General features: G+C 40.8%; 1 protein-coding gene across 1 annotated transcript; it reads left to right on the forward strand.

Annotated features, from left to right (window-relative positions):
* Positions 1-230: 230 nt before the first annotated feature.
* On the forward strand, positions 231-1,785 carry LOC119524371 (ankyrin repeat domain-containing protein 26-like). Its single transcript, XM_037822985.1, has 2 exons — positions 231-631; positions 827-1,785. Exons 1-2 carry the CDS (start codon positions 423-425, stop codon positions 876-878), a joined length of 261 nt encoding a protein of 86 aa, XP_037678913.1. The 5' UTR covers positions 231-422; the 3' UTR covers positions 879-1,785.
* Positions 1,786-12,844: the final 11,059 nt, after the last annotated feature.

Consider the following 12,844-nt stretch of genomic DNA (forward strand, 5'->3'; position numbering starts at 1 on the left):
GGGTGGAGGGGGCCCTCAGGACACACAAGCCGGAGCTAAAGGCAGCCTCACGGCAAACATCGGCACGCACACGGACGCCGGCTCCTGAGGCGCGCGCGCGCACGCGCACGGACGCGGCTCCTGAGGCGCGCGCGCGCGCGCGCGCACGGACGCGGCTCCTGAGGCGCGCGCGCGCACGGACGCCGGCTCCTGAGGCGCGCGCGCGCGCGCACGGACGCCGGCTCCTGAGGCGCGCGCGCGCGCATGTGCACTTCCGTTAGTCAACCGTTTGGCCAGTTATTCTCGGCCAAGAGGTGTTGATGTTCCCTGTGTGTCTGTGTGACGGAGATTGGGTGGGGTCCCCTCTAGCACTGGTTCTGGGCTCGGGGGACGGTGAAAAGCCGAGGGACAGCTGAGGTGTCTCCAGAGCCGGTGCCTCAGCGATGAAGAGGATTTTCGGCTTGGGGAGGAGGCAGATCGCTCCGTCTGAGAGACCCCGCAACCTCTGCGGGATCGACGGGTCGGGTTACCTCCTCCGGGACCGGGACCTTGGCAAGATCCACAAGGCCGCCAGTCGTGGCAAAGTGGCCAAAGTGCAGCAGATCCTGTTGCTCGGAAAAAATGGCGTGAATGACAAGGACAAAAAGAACAGGTGATGGGGGCCCCGCGGCAGGGCGAGGATGGGCCGGCGGGAAGGGTCTGGGGGGAGGCGGGGTGCAGCCTGGAGCCGTCTGTCCCACGATGGCCGGTCCCCTGAGAGGTAGTAACGTGTGGAGCTGTCTCCCTAGAAGCCATCTCCTGTGAGGCTGTCACCCGAGGGGCGTCCTCCGATAGTTTATCTTTCCAGGGGCTACCCGCAAGCGGCCATCAAACCGAGAGGCTCAGCTCCTTCCGTCTGAAGAGCCCGAGTGCCTAGGACTTGGAAACTTTACCTGGGGTTTGGCGCCCAACGGGTCTTCAGGAGCAACAAGAACCAGTACAAATCCTTTTGCACTCACAAATCCCTTAGAGAGTACCAATGTTGAAGTGATTTAACCAAGTGTCAATAGAAAGAAATGAAATTGTCTGTATAATGATGTACACATGTTTAATGAAATACGTTTCAGAAAACTGCATGATGGGAGAAATAATTCCCACAGTATATCAACTTCTGGGCTAAAAATTCTTCCAATACAATCCAATATCTATTTTATGCACAGGTATTCACTAACAGCTATACCTGTGCATATCTGTCCTTTAGGGGGGTTTAAAAGGAAACATCTGTTTCTTGCCCTAAAGATGTGGTACAATTGTTTAAGCAGTTTTATTCACATACCATATAACCCATCCAACCTGTACAATCAATGGCGCTCAGTATAATTGCAGAGTCATCGTGCTTTAATTACTAATCAATATTAGAACATTTTCATTTCTCCAAAAAGCAAACCCCATATCCTTTATACCTCCCTATTATTGACACTTAGCATGTGTGTTAATTTTGTTGCAATTGATGGAAGATATTAAAATATTACTGTTAACTGTAGTCCAAAGCTTGCATTAGGTGTATCTTTTCCCATATACCATCCTATTATCAACACCTTGTAATAGTAACGTATATTTGTTCTACTTCATGGAAGAACATCTTATATTTGTACTATTAACCACCTTCATCATCCATAACAGAGTTCACTAGGTTATACAATTCCATGTTTTATCCTCTAGCTTTCCTTCTCATGAATATACATGACCCTAAACTTCTCCTTTCAACCACAGTCACACACATGATTCAGCACTGTTAATTATACTCAATAATGTGCTACCATCACCTCTATCTGTTTGCAAACATTTTTGATCAACCTTATTAAAAATTCTGCACAAATTAAGCATCAGCTCCCCATTTTCTACCCTCACTATCTTCTGATAACCTATATTCTAGATATTAACACATGAGTTTACTCATTATATTTAGGTCATATTAGTGAGATCATACAATATTTATCTTTTTGTGTCTGGCTTATTTCATGCAACATAATATCCTCAGGGTTCATCCATGTTATCACATGCATCAGGATTTCATTTCTTCTTACTGCTGAATAATATTTCATTGTAGATATATACCCCATTTTGTTTATCCATGCATCAGTTGATGGACACTTCGATTGTTTCCATCTTTTGGCAGTTGTGAATAATGCACTATGAATATCAGTATGCAAATGTCTATTCATGTTCTTGCTTTCAATTCTTCTGAGTATATATCTAGTAATGGGATTGCAGGATCATATCGTGGTCTATACTTAGCTTCCTGAGGAACCACTAAAGTGTCTTCACAGTGGGTTTACTATTTTACATTCCAATCAGCAGTGAGTAAGTTTTCCTATTTCTCCACATCCTCTCCAGCATTTGTAGCTTTCTGTTTGTTTAATAGCAGTTGTTCTAGTAGATGTGAAATATCTCATTGTGGTTTTGATTTGCATTTTCCTCATAGCCAGTGATGTTTAGCATTTTTATGTGCTTTTTAGCCATTTCCTCTTTGAAAAAATGTCTATTCAAGTCTTTTGCCCATTTTTAAATTGAGTTGTTTGTCTTTTTGTTGTTGAGTTGTAGGATATCTTCATATATTCTGGATATTAAACCCTTATCAGATATGTGGTTTCCAAATATTTTCTCCCACTGGGTAAGCTGCCTTTTCACATTTTTGTCACAGTCTTTTGAAGCACAAACGTCTTCGTTTTTGATGTGGTCCTTTTCTAGTTTGCTAATGCTGCCAGAATGCAAAACACCAGAGATAGAATGGCTTTTATAAAAGGGGATTTATTTGGTTACACAGTTACAGTCTTAAGGCCATAAAATGTCCAAGGTAACACATCAGCAATTGGCTACCTTCACTGGAGGATGGCCAATGGTGTCCGGAAAACCTCTGTTAGCTGGGAAGGCATGTGGCTGGCTTCTGCTCCGAAGTTCTGGTTTCAAAATGGCTTCCACCCAGGATATTCCTTTCTAGGCTGCAGTTCCTCAAAAATGTCACTCTTAGTTGCACTTGGGATATTTGTCCTCTCTCAGCTTCTCTGGAGCAAGAGTCTGTTTTCAATGGCCATCTTCAAATGTCTCTCATCTGCAGCTCCTGTGCTTTCTTCAAAGTGTCCCTCTTAGCTGTAGCTCCTCTTGTAAACATCACTCACAGCTGCACTGAGTTCCTTCTGTTATGTCAGCTCATTTATATGGCTTCACTGATCAACTCAGACCCACCCCGAATGGGTGGAACAACACAGCCACGGAAATTATCCAATCAGAGTCATCATCCACATCTGGGTGGGGCGCATTCCAAAGAAACACTCAAAGAATTACAATCTGAACAACACTGATAACATCTGCCCACACAAGATTACATCAAAAATAATGGTGTTTGAGGGACACAATATATTCAAACTGGCACATTCCACCCCCTGGACCCCAAAATGACATTATCTTTCCATATACAAAATACATTCATCCCACAACAATATCACAGAATCTTAAATCATTTCAGTAACAATAGTTAAGTACAAGATCCCATCAAAATCAATTATAGGTGTGGTCAGTCCTAAGGCATAATTCCCCTCTAGCTGTGGATCTGTGAACTTAGAATAAGTTATGTGCTTCCAATATACAAAGGAGGGACATTCATAGGATAAACATTCCCATTGCCATAAGGAGAAACAGTAAAGAAAATGGTTAACAGGACCAAAACAGTTCCTAAAACCTTCAGGATAAACTCCATTAGATTTCAAAGTCTGAGAGTCATTAACAGAATGAGGTTGCATCCTTGGGGCTTGAGAGAGCGGGAGTCTAACCCTTCCTAGGGGACTTTGTGGCAGCCCTTTCCTCTCCAAATGCTTGGGTGAGTGCTCCAACGTATCCACACATTGGGGAGACCACCTTCTTGGCCCCACCCTCTTCAAATATTGGGGCAGCTCCCGGATTCCCTTCCATCTCCAGGGCACATTCTCAACCCCTTCAGAACAGTGTGGTGGCAGCCAGACTCTCCCCAATTCCCTGGGAATGTGCTCCACCCTCTTTGGGGCTTGGGGTGGCTGAACATTTCCTGAGTGTTGAGGCAGAAGGCCCACCCTTGACCTCCAGGGCAAACTCACCCTTTCCATGCATGTGGGCTGTGCCACTCTCCTAGCTCAAGGCTTCTTGACTCCAGACCTCAACCTCCATGGCTCTGCCTTTGAAGAAATTTTTCCTTCAGTTTGTTCCTTGTCTGTCCCCTCCAGTCCAGACTGGCAGTGGCTCTGTCTATAAAGATCTCACAAAAATTCTGTTGGTTTTGCATGAGGCACACAGGGGTCAAAGCCATCAGACAATAGGACTTTCCACAAATCCTTTCTGCTTAGCTCCTTTTCCAATCTTGGCTTGTACTGAAGTGGTGGCTGTGTTCCATGTTTGGTTACATCCTCATGTTGGGCTGTAGCTTCAGGATTCCACCCCCTGGAAGCCCATAATTTTCCAAGCCATCAGCTTCTGGTTTCTTTGAACCCAAGAGTTCAGTTCTAAGTTTATCTCTCTCTGCTCGCATTTTACTGTAAGCTGCAAGGAGAAGCCAGGGTACATCCTCCACACATAGTCTGGAGATCTCCTCAGCTAAGTATTCCAGGTTGTTACTTTCAAATTCTTCCTTCTGTCTGACACCAGGACTCAATTTTGCCAAATTCTGTGCCACTTTAAATCAAGGATCACCTTTCTTCCAGTTCACAACAACACATTCATCATTTCTGTTCAAGTCCTCATCAGAAGTATCTTTAGAGTCCACATTTCCACAGTCTTTTCAAAGCAGTTTAGGCCTTTTCTATCAAGCTCCTCACAATTCTTCCAGAATCTTCCCCTTATCCATTTAAAAAGCCATTCCAACATGTTTGGTATTTGCAAACTCAGCAGCAAAAGCACCCCACTTCTCTCGTGCCAAAATCTGTTCTAGTTTGCTTATGCTGCCAGAATGCAAAACACCAGAGTTGGATTGGCTTTTATAAAAGGGGGATTATTTGGTTACACAGTTACAGTCTTAAGGCCATAAAATGTCCAAGGTAACACATCAGCAATTGGCTACCTTCACTGGAGGATGGCCAATGGTGTCTGGAAAACCTCTGTTAGCTTGGAAGGCACATGGTTGAGGTCTGCTCCGAAGTTCTGATTTCAAAATGGCTTCCTCCCAGGATGTTCCTCTCTAGGCTGCAGTTCCTCAAAAATGTCACTCTTAGTTGCACTTGGGATATTTGTCCTCTCTCAGCTTCTCCGGAGCAAGAGTCTGCTTTCAGTGGTTGTCTTCAAACTGTCTCTCATCTGCAGCTCCTGTGCTTTCTTCAAAGTGTCCTTCTTAGCTGTAGCTCCTCTTGTAAACATCACTCACAGCTGCACTGAGTTCCTTCTTTTATGTCAGCTCATTTATATGGCTCCACTGATCAACTCAGACCCACCCTGAATGGGTGGAGCAACACTGCCATGGAAATTAGGCAATCAGAGTCATCACTCACAGCTAGGTGGGGCACATTCCAAAGAAACACTCAAAGAATTACAATCTAATCAATACTGATAACATCTGCCCATGCAAGATTACATCAAAGATAATGGCATTTGGGGGACACAATATTTTCAAACTGGCACAGGTCCCATTTATCTCATTTTTTCTTTCGTTTGCTTGTGCTTTGGGTATAAAGTCTGAGAAATCACTGCCTACCACAAGATCTTGAAGATGCTTTCCTACATTTTCTTATAGGAGTTTTATGATCCTGACTCATATTTAGGACTTTGACCCATTTTGAGTTAATTTTTGTACAAGGTGTGAGATAGGGGTCTTCTTTTTGTTGACCCATTTGTTAAAGAGACTGTTCTGTCCCAGTTAAGTAGACTTGGAAGTCTTGTCAAAAATCAATTGGCCATAAATGTGTGGATCCAATTCTGAACTCTCAGTTTGGTTCCATTGATATTAATATGTCTGTCTTTATCCAGTACTATGCTGTTTTGACCACTGTAACTTTGTAATATGCTTTAAAGTCATGAAATGTGATTCCTCCAAATTCATTTTTCTTTTTCAAGATGTTTTTGGCTACTCAGGGCCTCTTACCCTTCCAAATAAATTTGATAATTGACCTATCCATTTCTTCAAAGTATGCTTTTGGGGGTTTGATTGTGATTGTGCTGACTCTGTAAATCAATTTGGGTAGAATTGACATCTTAATGATAATTAGTTTTCCAATCCAAGAACATGAAAAGTCCTTTCATATATTTAGGTCTTTGATTTCTTTTAGCAATGCTTTGTAATTTTTTGAATACAGGTCCTGTACATCTGTGGTTGAATTTATTCCTAGTATTTGATTCTTTTAGTTATGGTTGTAAATAGAATTTTTTTTTTTTTTTGATAAATGGATTTCCTCCTCAGATTGCTCATTACTAGTGTATAGAAACACTACTGATTTTTGTGTGCTGATCTTGTATCCTGCTAGATTGCTTGTTTATTAGCTGTAGTAGCTTTGTTTGGATTTTTTGGGGACTTCCTAAATATAGGATTATGTTATCTGCAAATAGTGAAACTTTTACTTCTTCCTTTCCAATTTAGATGCCTTTTATTTCTTCTACTTCTTGTCTAATTACTCTGGCTAGAACTTCAAGCACAATGTTGAATAACAGTGGTGACAGTGGGCATCCTTGTCTTCTTCCAGATCTTGGAGGGAAAGCTTTTGATCTCTCACTGTTGAGTGCAGTGTTAACTGTGGGTTTTTCATGTATGCCCTTTATCATACTGAGGAAGTTTCCTTCTAGTCCCACCTTTGGAGTGTTTTTATCAAGAAAGGATGCTTGGTGGATTTTGTCAAATGCCTTTTCTGCATCAATCAATATGATCATGTGCTTTTACCCCTTTGATGTTTTTTTTCTTTTTTCCCTGCTTCTCAGCTTGACTCATTTCAAGTGTTTTGTCTTCAACTTCACTGATTCTTTCCTGTCAGCTTTTTAAAAATTAATTAATTAATTTTTATTAAAACATATTCACACACCATATAATCATCCAAAGTGTGAAACAGTTGTTCACAGTATCATCATATAGTTGTGCATTGAACACCAGAGTCAATTTCTGAACATTTTTGTTACTCTGAAAAATAAAATTAAGAATAAAAATAAAAGTAAAAAGAACACCCAAAGCATCCCATAACCCTCCTCCCCTGTATTATTCATTTACTTTTTGTCCCCATTTTTCTACCCATTTGTCCATACACTGGGTAGAGGGAGTGTGAGCCATAAGGTTTTTACAATCACATGGTCACACCATAAAAGCTATAAAATTTTACACTTGCCTTCAAGAATCAAGGATACTGAACATAATGCATAAGAGTTACTTCCAGAATGACCTCTCAACTCCATTTGAAATGTCCAAGCCACTAAAATTATATTTTGTTTCATTTCTCTTTTGGTCCAAAAGACTTTCTCAATCACTTAGTAGGTCTTAGCCTACTAAGCTGGTGGTCCCCAATGCTTGCAAGAATATCAGGAATTCCCTATCTGGGGAAGTTTAATATTTCCACTTTTCCCCTCAGTCCCTTGAGGGGGCTTTGCAAATACTTTTTATTCTCTACCCAAATTACTCTGGGTTGTATCAGGGCTTCATGCTAACCTGTATAAACCAACAAGATCTCACTCCCAATCAAAGTTTCATGTAATTATAGAATTTCAGTAAACTGACCATACAAGTTAAATTATATAGCATGCTACAGAAAATACAGATTTTGCACCAAATAAACATCACTTCCTTTGGTCTCACACAGAAGCCATCTGCTGGGTCCTTCTCCAGTGTATATCCTCCTCTAGAGTTTCAAACAATTCAGAATTGTCCTTTTTTTCTGGAGAGGAGTTTTCAATAGCTGTTTGTGTTGCCATGTTGATGACATCACTCCACCCAGTGTCTTCTTAATACCCATTATCTCTTTTGCCTTATTTTCCTTCTCCTCCTTGAATTGGTTTAGATTTGTGTGAACATCTTTGGTTAGTTGTTCCAAATTCTGTAGCTCCTCTGACTTTCTAATTTATTCCTTTGGTCCATATCTTTCTGTTTCTTCATATGGCTTCTAAATTTTGCTGATATATGGCTGTCTGATTATCTTGACAAGATTATTCTGAAAGTTGATTTCTCGGTCTTTTCTTTTTGTTGTTGATAGGGTTTGTGTTAAGGGTCTTAGGTGACCCTTAGTTTGTCAGTATTTCTGAGCCAAAACAGGGCCAGGGACCCATGCTGGGGGCTCAGACCAGTTCAAAGTGCCCTGAGGAGAGGGTTAGGAAAGCCTCCAAAAAGCCTTTTCCTCCAGCTCCCTAAGGCTGTGCTTTCCTGGCCTGTCCAGTGGTTGGCATTCTTTGGCAACATATTCCCCACAGCCCTAAGAAGGCAGAGTATTCTTAGCCCTCTGGTGGCTCTGTCTCTGATGTGGGTTGAAACAGTGGCCCAGTGGTGCCTGTTCAGGATGGGCTAAAGCAGCAGGACATAACCAGTAACTGGATACTGGGCCAGGTTTCCCTCTGTTCTTGGGGAAGAGGACATTTAGGGCCCTCCCAGTCTGCAGCTGCCCTCCAGGCAAGGACCAGGTTGATCTGAAGCTGGTTGCCTTGATGGTGGGAGATGGGTGCAAGGGGCCACAGCCTAACAAGTTACTCATTACTCATGGTTTTTCACCACAGTTTCTCAGTCTCTCTTTCCTGATCTTCCCTGGATGCTGTGCAATACACCACTGGTTTCTGGAGCCTCAGAACAATTGTTCTGGACAGTTTTTGCCTGTCTACTAGCTATTTTTGGAAGAGGAGTAAGGCCTGCAACTCCCTATTCTGTTATCTTCTCAGAAGTTTGCGGTACAGTTTTTAAAATTACATCATTTGTGCAATTGTTTCACACCCAAGAGAAAGCTTCCTTTCCTCTGTTCTTTCTCTGGGAATTTTGATCTGTTGTATTTGTTTTTGTTTTGCTTCTATAGTTTTCTTTATACTCCTTTTACTGCCCCTAGCTGCTTTTGCCTGGGAGGAAGGTCAGCCTGCTCCCAAGTCAGTATTGCCCAGCCAAAATAGGATCAGGGACCCATGAAGGGGGCATAGACCAGCTCCAAAAAGACCTGGGGAGAGGGTCATGAAAGCTTCTGAAGGTTTTTTGATGTCTCCCCAAAGTTGCACTTTCCTGGCCTGCCCGGCAAATGATACCCTTCAGAAAACTTCTCCACATCCCTAAGGAGGCTCTGTGTCTTTAAACCTATGCCACCTCTGCCCCTGATAGGAGATCAGTTGAAAAAATGGTTGTGCTGTCCCTGTTCAGGCAGGTGGAAACTTCAGTTCAGAGCTGGGACCCAGCAATCTGGACTCACAGGTCAAAAGCTGTGATCTGTGCTCGGCTGCCCCTGTTCTTGAGGGAAGGGGATTTCCACTTCCCTCTTCTTCTGCAGCAGCCAGCCAGGGACTGGACCCAAGGCAGCTCAACTAGAGAGTGGAAATGAGTGCTGGCATCTGCGATGGAGCCAGTTACTCACAGTTGTTTACCACAGTTTCTCAGTCTCTTTCCTGGATGCTGTACAGCATTCCCCTGGCCTCCAGAGTGCTGGTATAGTTGTTTGAGACAGTTCTGGCCTGTCCATGAGCTGTTTTGGAGGAGTGAGTCCTGGAGCTCCCTACTCTGCCATCTTCCCCAGAAGTTCTCTTTGTGGTTTTGTTGTGCATTTCCCTAATGGCTAATGATGTTGAGCATCTTTCATGTGCTTGTTGGCCATTTGTATATCTTCTTTGGAAGGGCAAAGTACTTTTTCACAGAAGATCTACAAGTGGCCAGTGGATATAGGAAAAAATATTTAGAGCCCCTGATAACAGGATAAATTTAATGTAAAAGAGGAATGAAATACCATTTTCCTCCCACAAGGTTTATGAGGATGAGGAAGAATGGGTACTTATACTGCTGCTGGAAGTTAGGTGTCTTGTGACTTTTCAACTAGGTGATTTGCACAAGTATCACATCTTAAAAATACATATACCCTATTAGTTGTCAGTTCCATTTATATTAAAATAGCTTTAGGAAATAATTAGAGAAATGTAAAGTACAATTGTTTTCTCAGCACTGCTTAAAATAGCAATATATTAAGATTCCATATATACATTTTATAAATAAATTGCACTATGTCTATAGGATGAAATGAGAATACAACCATTAAAGATACCACAGATACAGATATTTGTTGACATTCAAAGATGTACTTTAGTGGATCATTAAATTAGGAAAAAAAAGATCAGTTTGAGTATGTGTAACACAGACTATAGTCTTGTGTTAGCCAGAAAATATGCACAAAATGAGATATTTTGGGCCTTTGTATTATAAATGAATTTTGTTTCCTTTTTTCTTATTTGTGTTTTCTAATATAAGAATACTGGTATATAATTCTAGTTAAAGCTTATTAATAATGAAATCATATTTGGAAAGAATAGGAATATGAGTCTCACATAGGCAAAAATAATCTTCTAGTTTTATTAATTATTTTGGAATTTTTTTGAGGATTGGTGTCTTCTGCCTTAGATTGTGTTAGGTGTACATATTATTATATACACATTTTTAGTTATATATACTAATTACATATATGTAATTGATTATAGGTTAATCATAGTATTTGTCTGTGCTTATAAAATTTTAGCTGTGTCCTTATGAAAATAAAAAATAAAAAGTAGAAAATATAAATGATTATTCCTATTGCAAAAGTATTGCTTTAATTTATAAAGTTTTCTTTACAAATATTGTGTTCTCCAACTGTATTTATCCATTATTTGAGCCATTCTTGCATCTATTTTTTTCATCAAACATAGCCTCAACACTTGTTATACAGCAGACAGATTTTTCCATCAGGATCTTTTTATCCTTAAAAACTTCAAGTTTACCTGCCTAGTCTGAGCAAGTTGAGAAATTTAACATTGAAGTATTAAGACTTAATGTGAATTGAAGTTCTTCCTCTCTCCCTTCATGCAAAAGCATTTCTGAAAGTAAGAAATTGTAAAAAGCCTTTAATTGCCTTCTAAAAATTTATAACAACATTAAATATTAGTATTAATTGTTGGAAATACATGACTTACATACATTGTATACTTCTAAATATTGAATAAAATGAGCTATACCTAATCATTTAAATTCTGAGTTTCCTTTGGCTGAGTTAAAGTTTCTTGAAAACCAAAGTAACAATTACTTTATCCTTTTAATTCCTTTTGTTGTTTTATTTCAGACCTCTTTCCCCATAACACTTTTAAGAACTAAACTTTATTCAAATGCCAACCAAATGACTTCAACTTCAGTAAACCTGTTGTATGTACCATATTTCTTTTTTTTATTTATTTTTTTATCTTCATTTTATTGAGATGTATTCACATACCATGCAGTCATACAAAACAAATTGTACATTCGATTTTTCACGGTACCATTACAAAGTTGTACATTCTTCATCTAAATCAATCCCTGACACCTTCATTAGCACAACCACCTGCTACATCTTTGCAGGTAAAATTAATACACTCATGGATCTTGGAATTTCTATTTGGAGTTGAGTCATTTGCTTGTGCTGTCTGTCTATCCTCCAACCCTCTTTCTTTCTCCTTCCTTCCTTCCTTTCTCTCTCTCTCCTTCCTCTCTCTCTCCTCCCTCTCTCTCTCTCCCTCTCTCCCTCTCTCTCTTTTCTTTTTTTTATCTTCATTTTATTGAGATATATTCACATACCACACAGTCATACAAAACAAATCGTACTTTCGATTGTTTACAGTACCATTACATAGTTGTACATTCATCACCTACATCAATCCCTGACACCTTCATTAGCACACACACAAAAATAACAAGAATAATAATTAGAGTGAAAAAGAGCAATTGAAGTAAAAAAGAACACTGGGTACCTTTGTCTGTTTGTTTCCTTCCCCTGTATTTCTACTCATCCATCCATATACTAGACAAGTGGAGTGTGGTCCTTATGGCTTTCCCAATCCCATTGTCACCCCTCATAAGCTACATTTTTATACAACTGTCTTCGAGATTCATGGGTTCTGGGTTGTAGTTTGATAGTTTCAGGTATCCACCACCAGCTTCCCCAATTCTTTAGAACCTGAAAAGGGTTGTCTAAAGTGTGCATAAGAGTGCCCACCAGAGTGACCTCTCGGCTCCTTTTGGAATCTCTCTGCCACTGAAGCTTATTTCATTTCCTTTCACATCCCCCTTTTGGTCAAGAAGATGTTCTCCATCCCACGATGCCAGGTCTACATTCCTCCCCGGGAGTCATATTCCACGTTGCCAGGGAGATTCACTCCCCTGGGTGTCTGATCCCATGTAGGGGGGAGGGCAGTGATTTCACCTTTCAAGTTGGCTTAGCTAGAGAGAGAGGGCCACATCTGAGCAAGAAAGAGGCATTCGGGAGGCTCTTAGGCACAATTATAGGGAGGCCTAGCCTCTCCTTTGCAGCAACCATCTTCCCAAGGGTAAAACCTATGGTAGAGGGCTCAACCCATCAAACCACAGTCCCCTATGTCTGTCGTCATGTTAGCAACCATCAAGGTGGGGTAGGCCAATACCCCTGCATTCTCCACAGGCTCCTCAAGGGGGCACTACATATTTTTTTCCTTTTTTTTTTTTTAACTTTTTTTTCCTTTTTAAATCAACTGCATGGGAAAAAAAAAAAAAAAAACATACAATAAAAGAACATTTCAAGAGACCATAACAAGGGAGTAAGAAAAAGACAACTAACCTAAGATAACTGCTTTACTTCCAACCTGTTCCTACTTTACCCCAAGAAAGTTACCTAATATAGCAACATTTCTGTGAACTTGTTCCTACTATATCCATCAGAAATTAACAGACTATGGTCATTCCTGT

Source organism: Choloepus didactylus (genome assembly GCF_015220235.1).
Source record: "Choloepus didactylus isolate mChoDid1 chromosome 11 unlocalized genomic scaffold, mChoDid1.pri SUPER_11_unloc1, whole genome shotgun sequence".
NCBI classification, from domain to species: domain Eukaryota; kingdom Metazoa; phylum Chordata; class Mammalia; order Pilosa; family Megalonychidae; genus Choloepus; species Choloepus didactylus.

Coding starts and splice junctions, on each gene's coding strand:
- LOC119524371 (XM_037822985.1), top strand. CDS start 423: ATGAAGAGGATTTTCGGCTTGGGGAGGAGGCAGATCGCTCCGTCTGAG. Junction 632..826: donor GACAAGGACAAAAAGAACAG/GTGATGGGGGCC, acceptor TTATCTTTCCAG/GGGCTACCCGCAAGCGGCCA.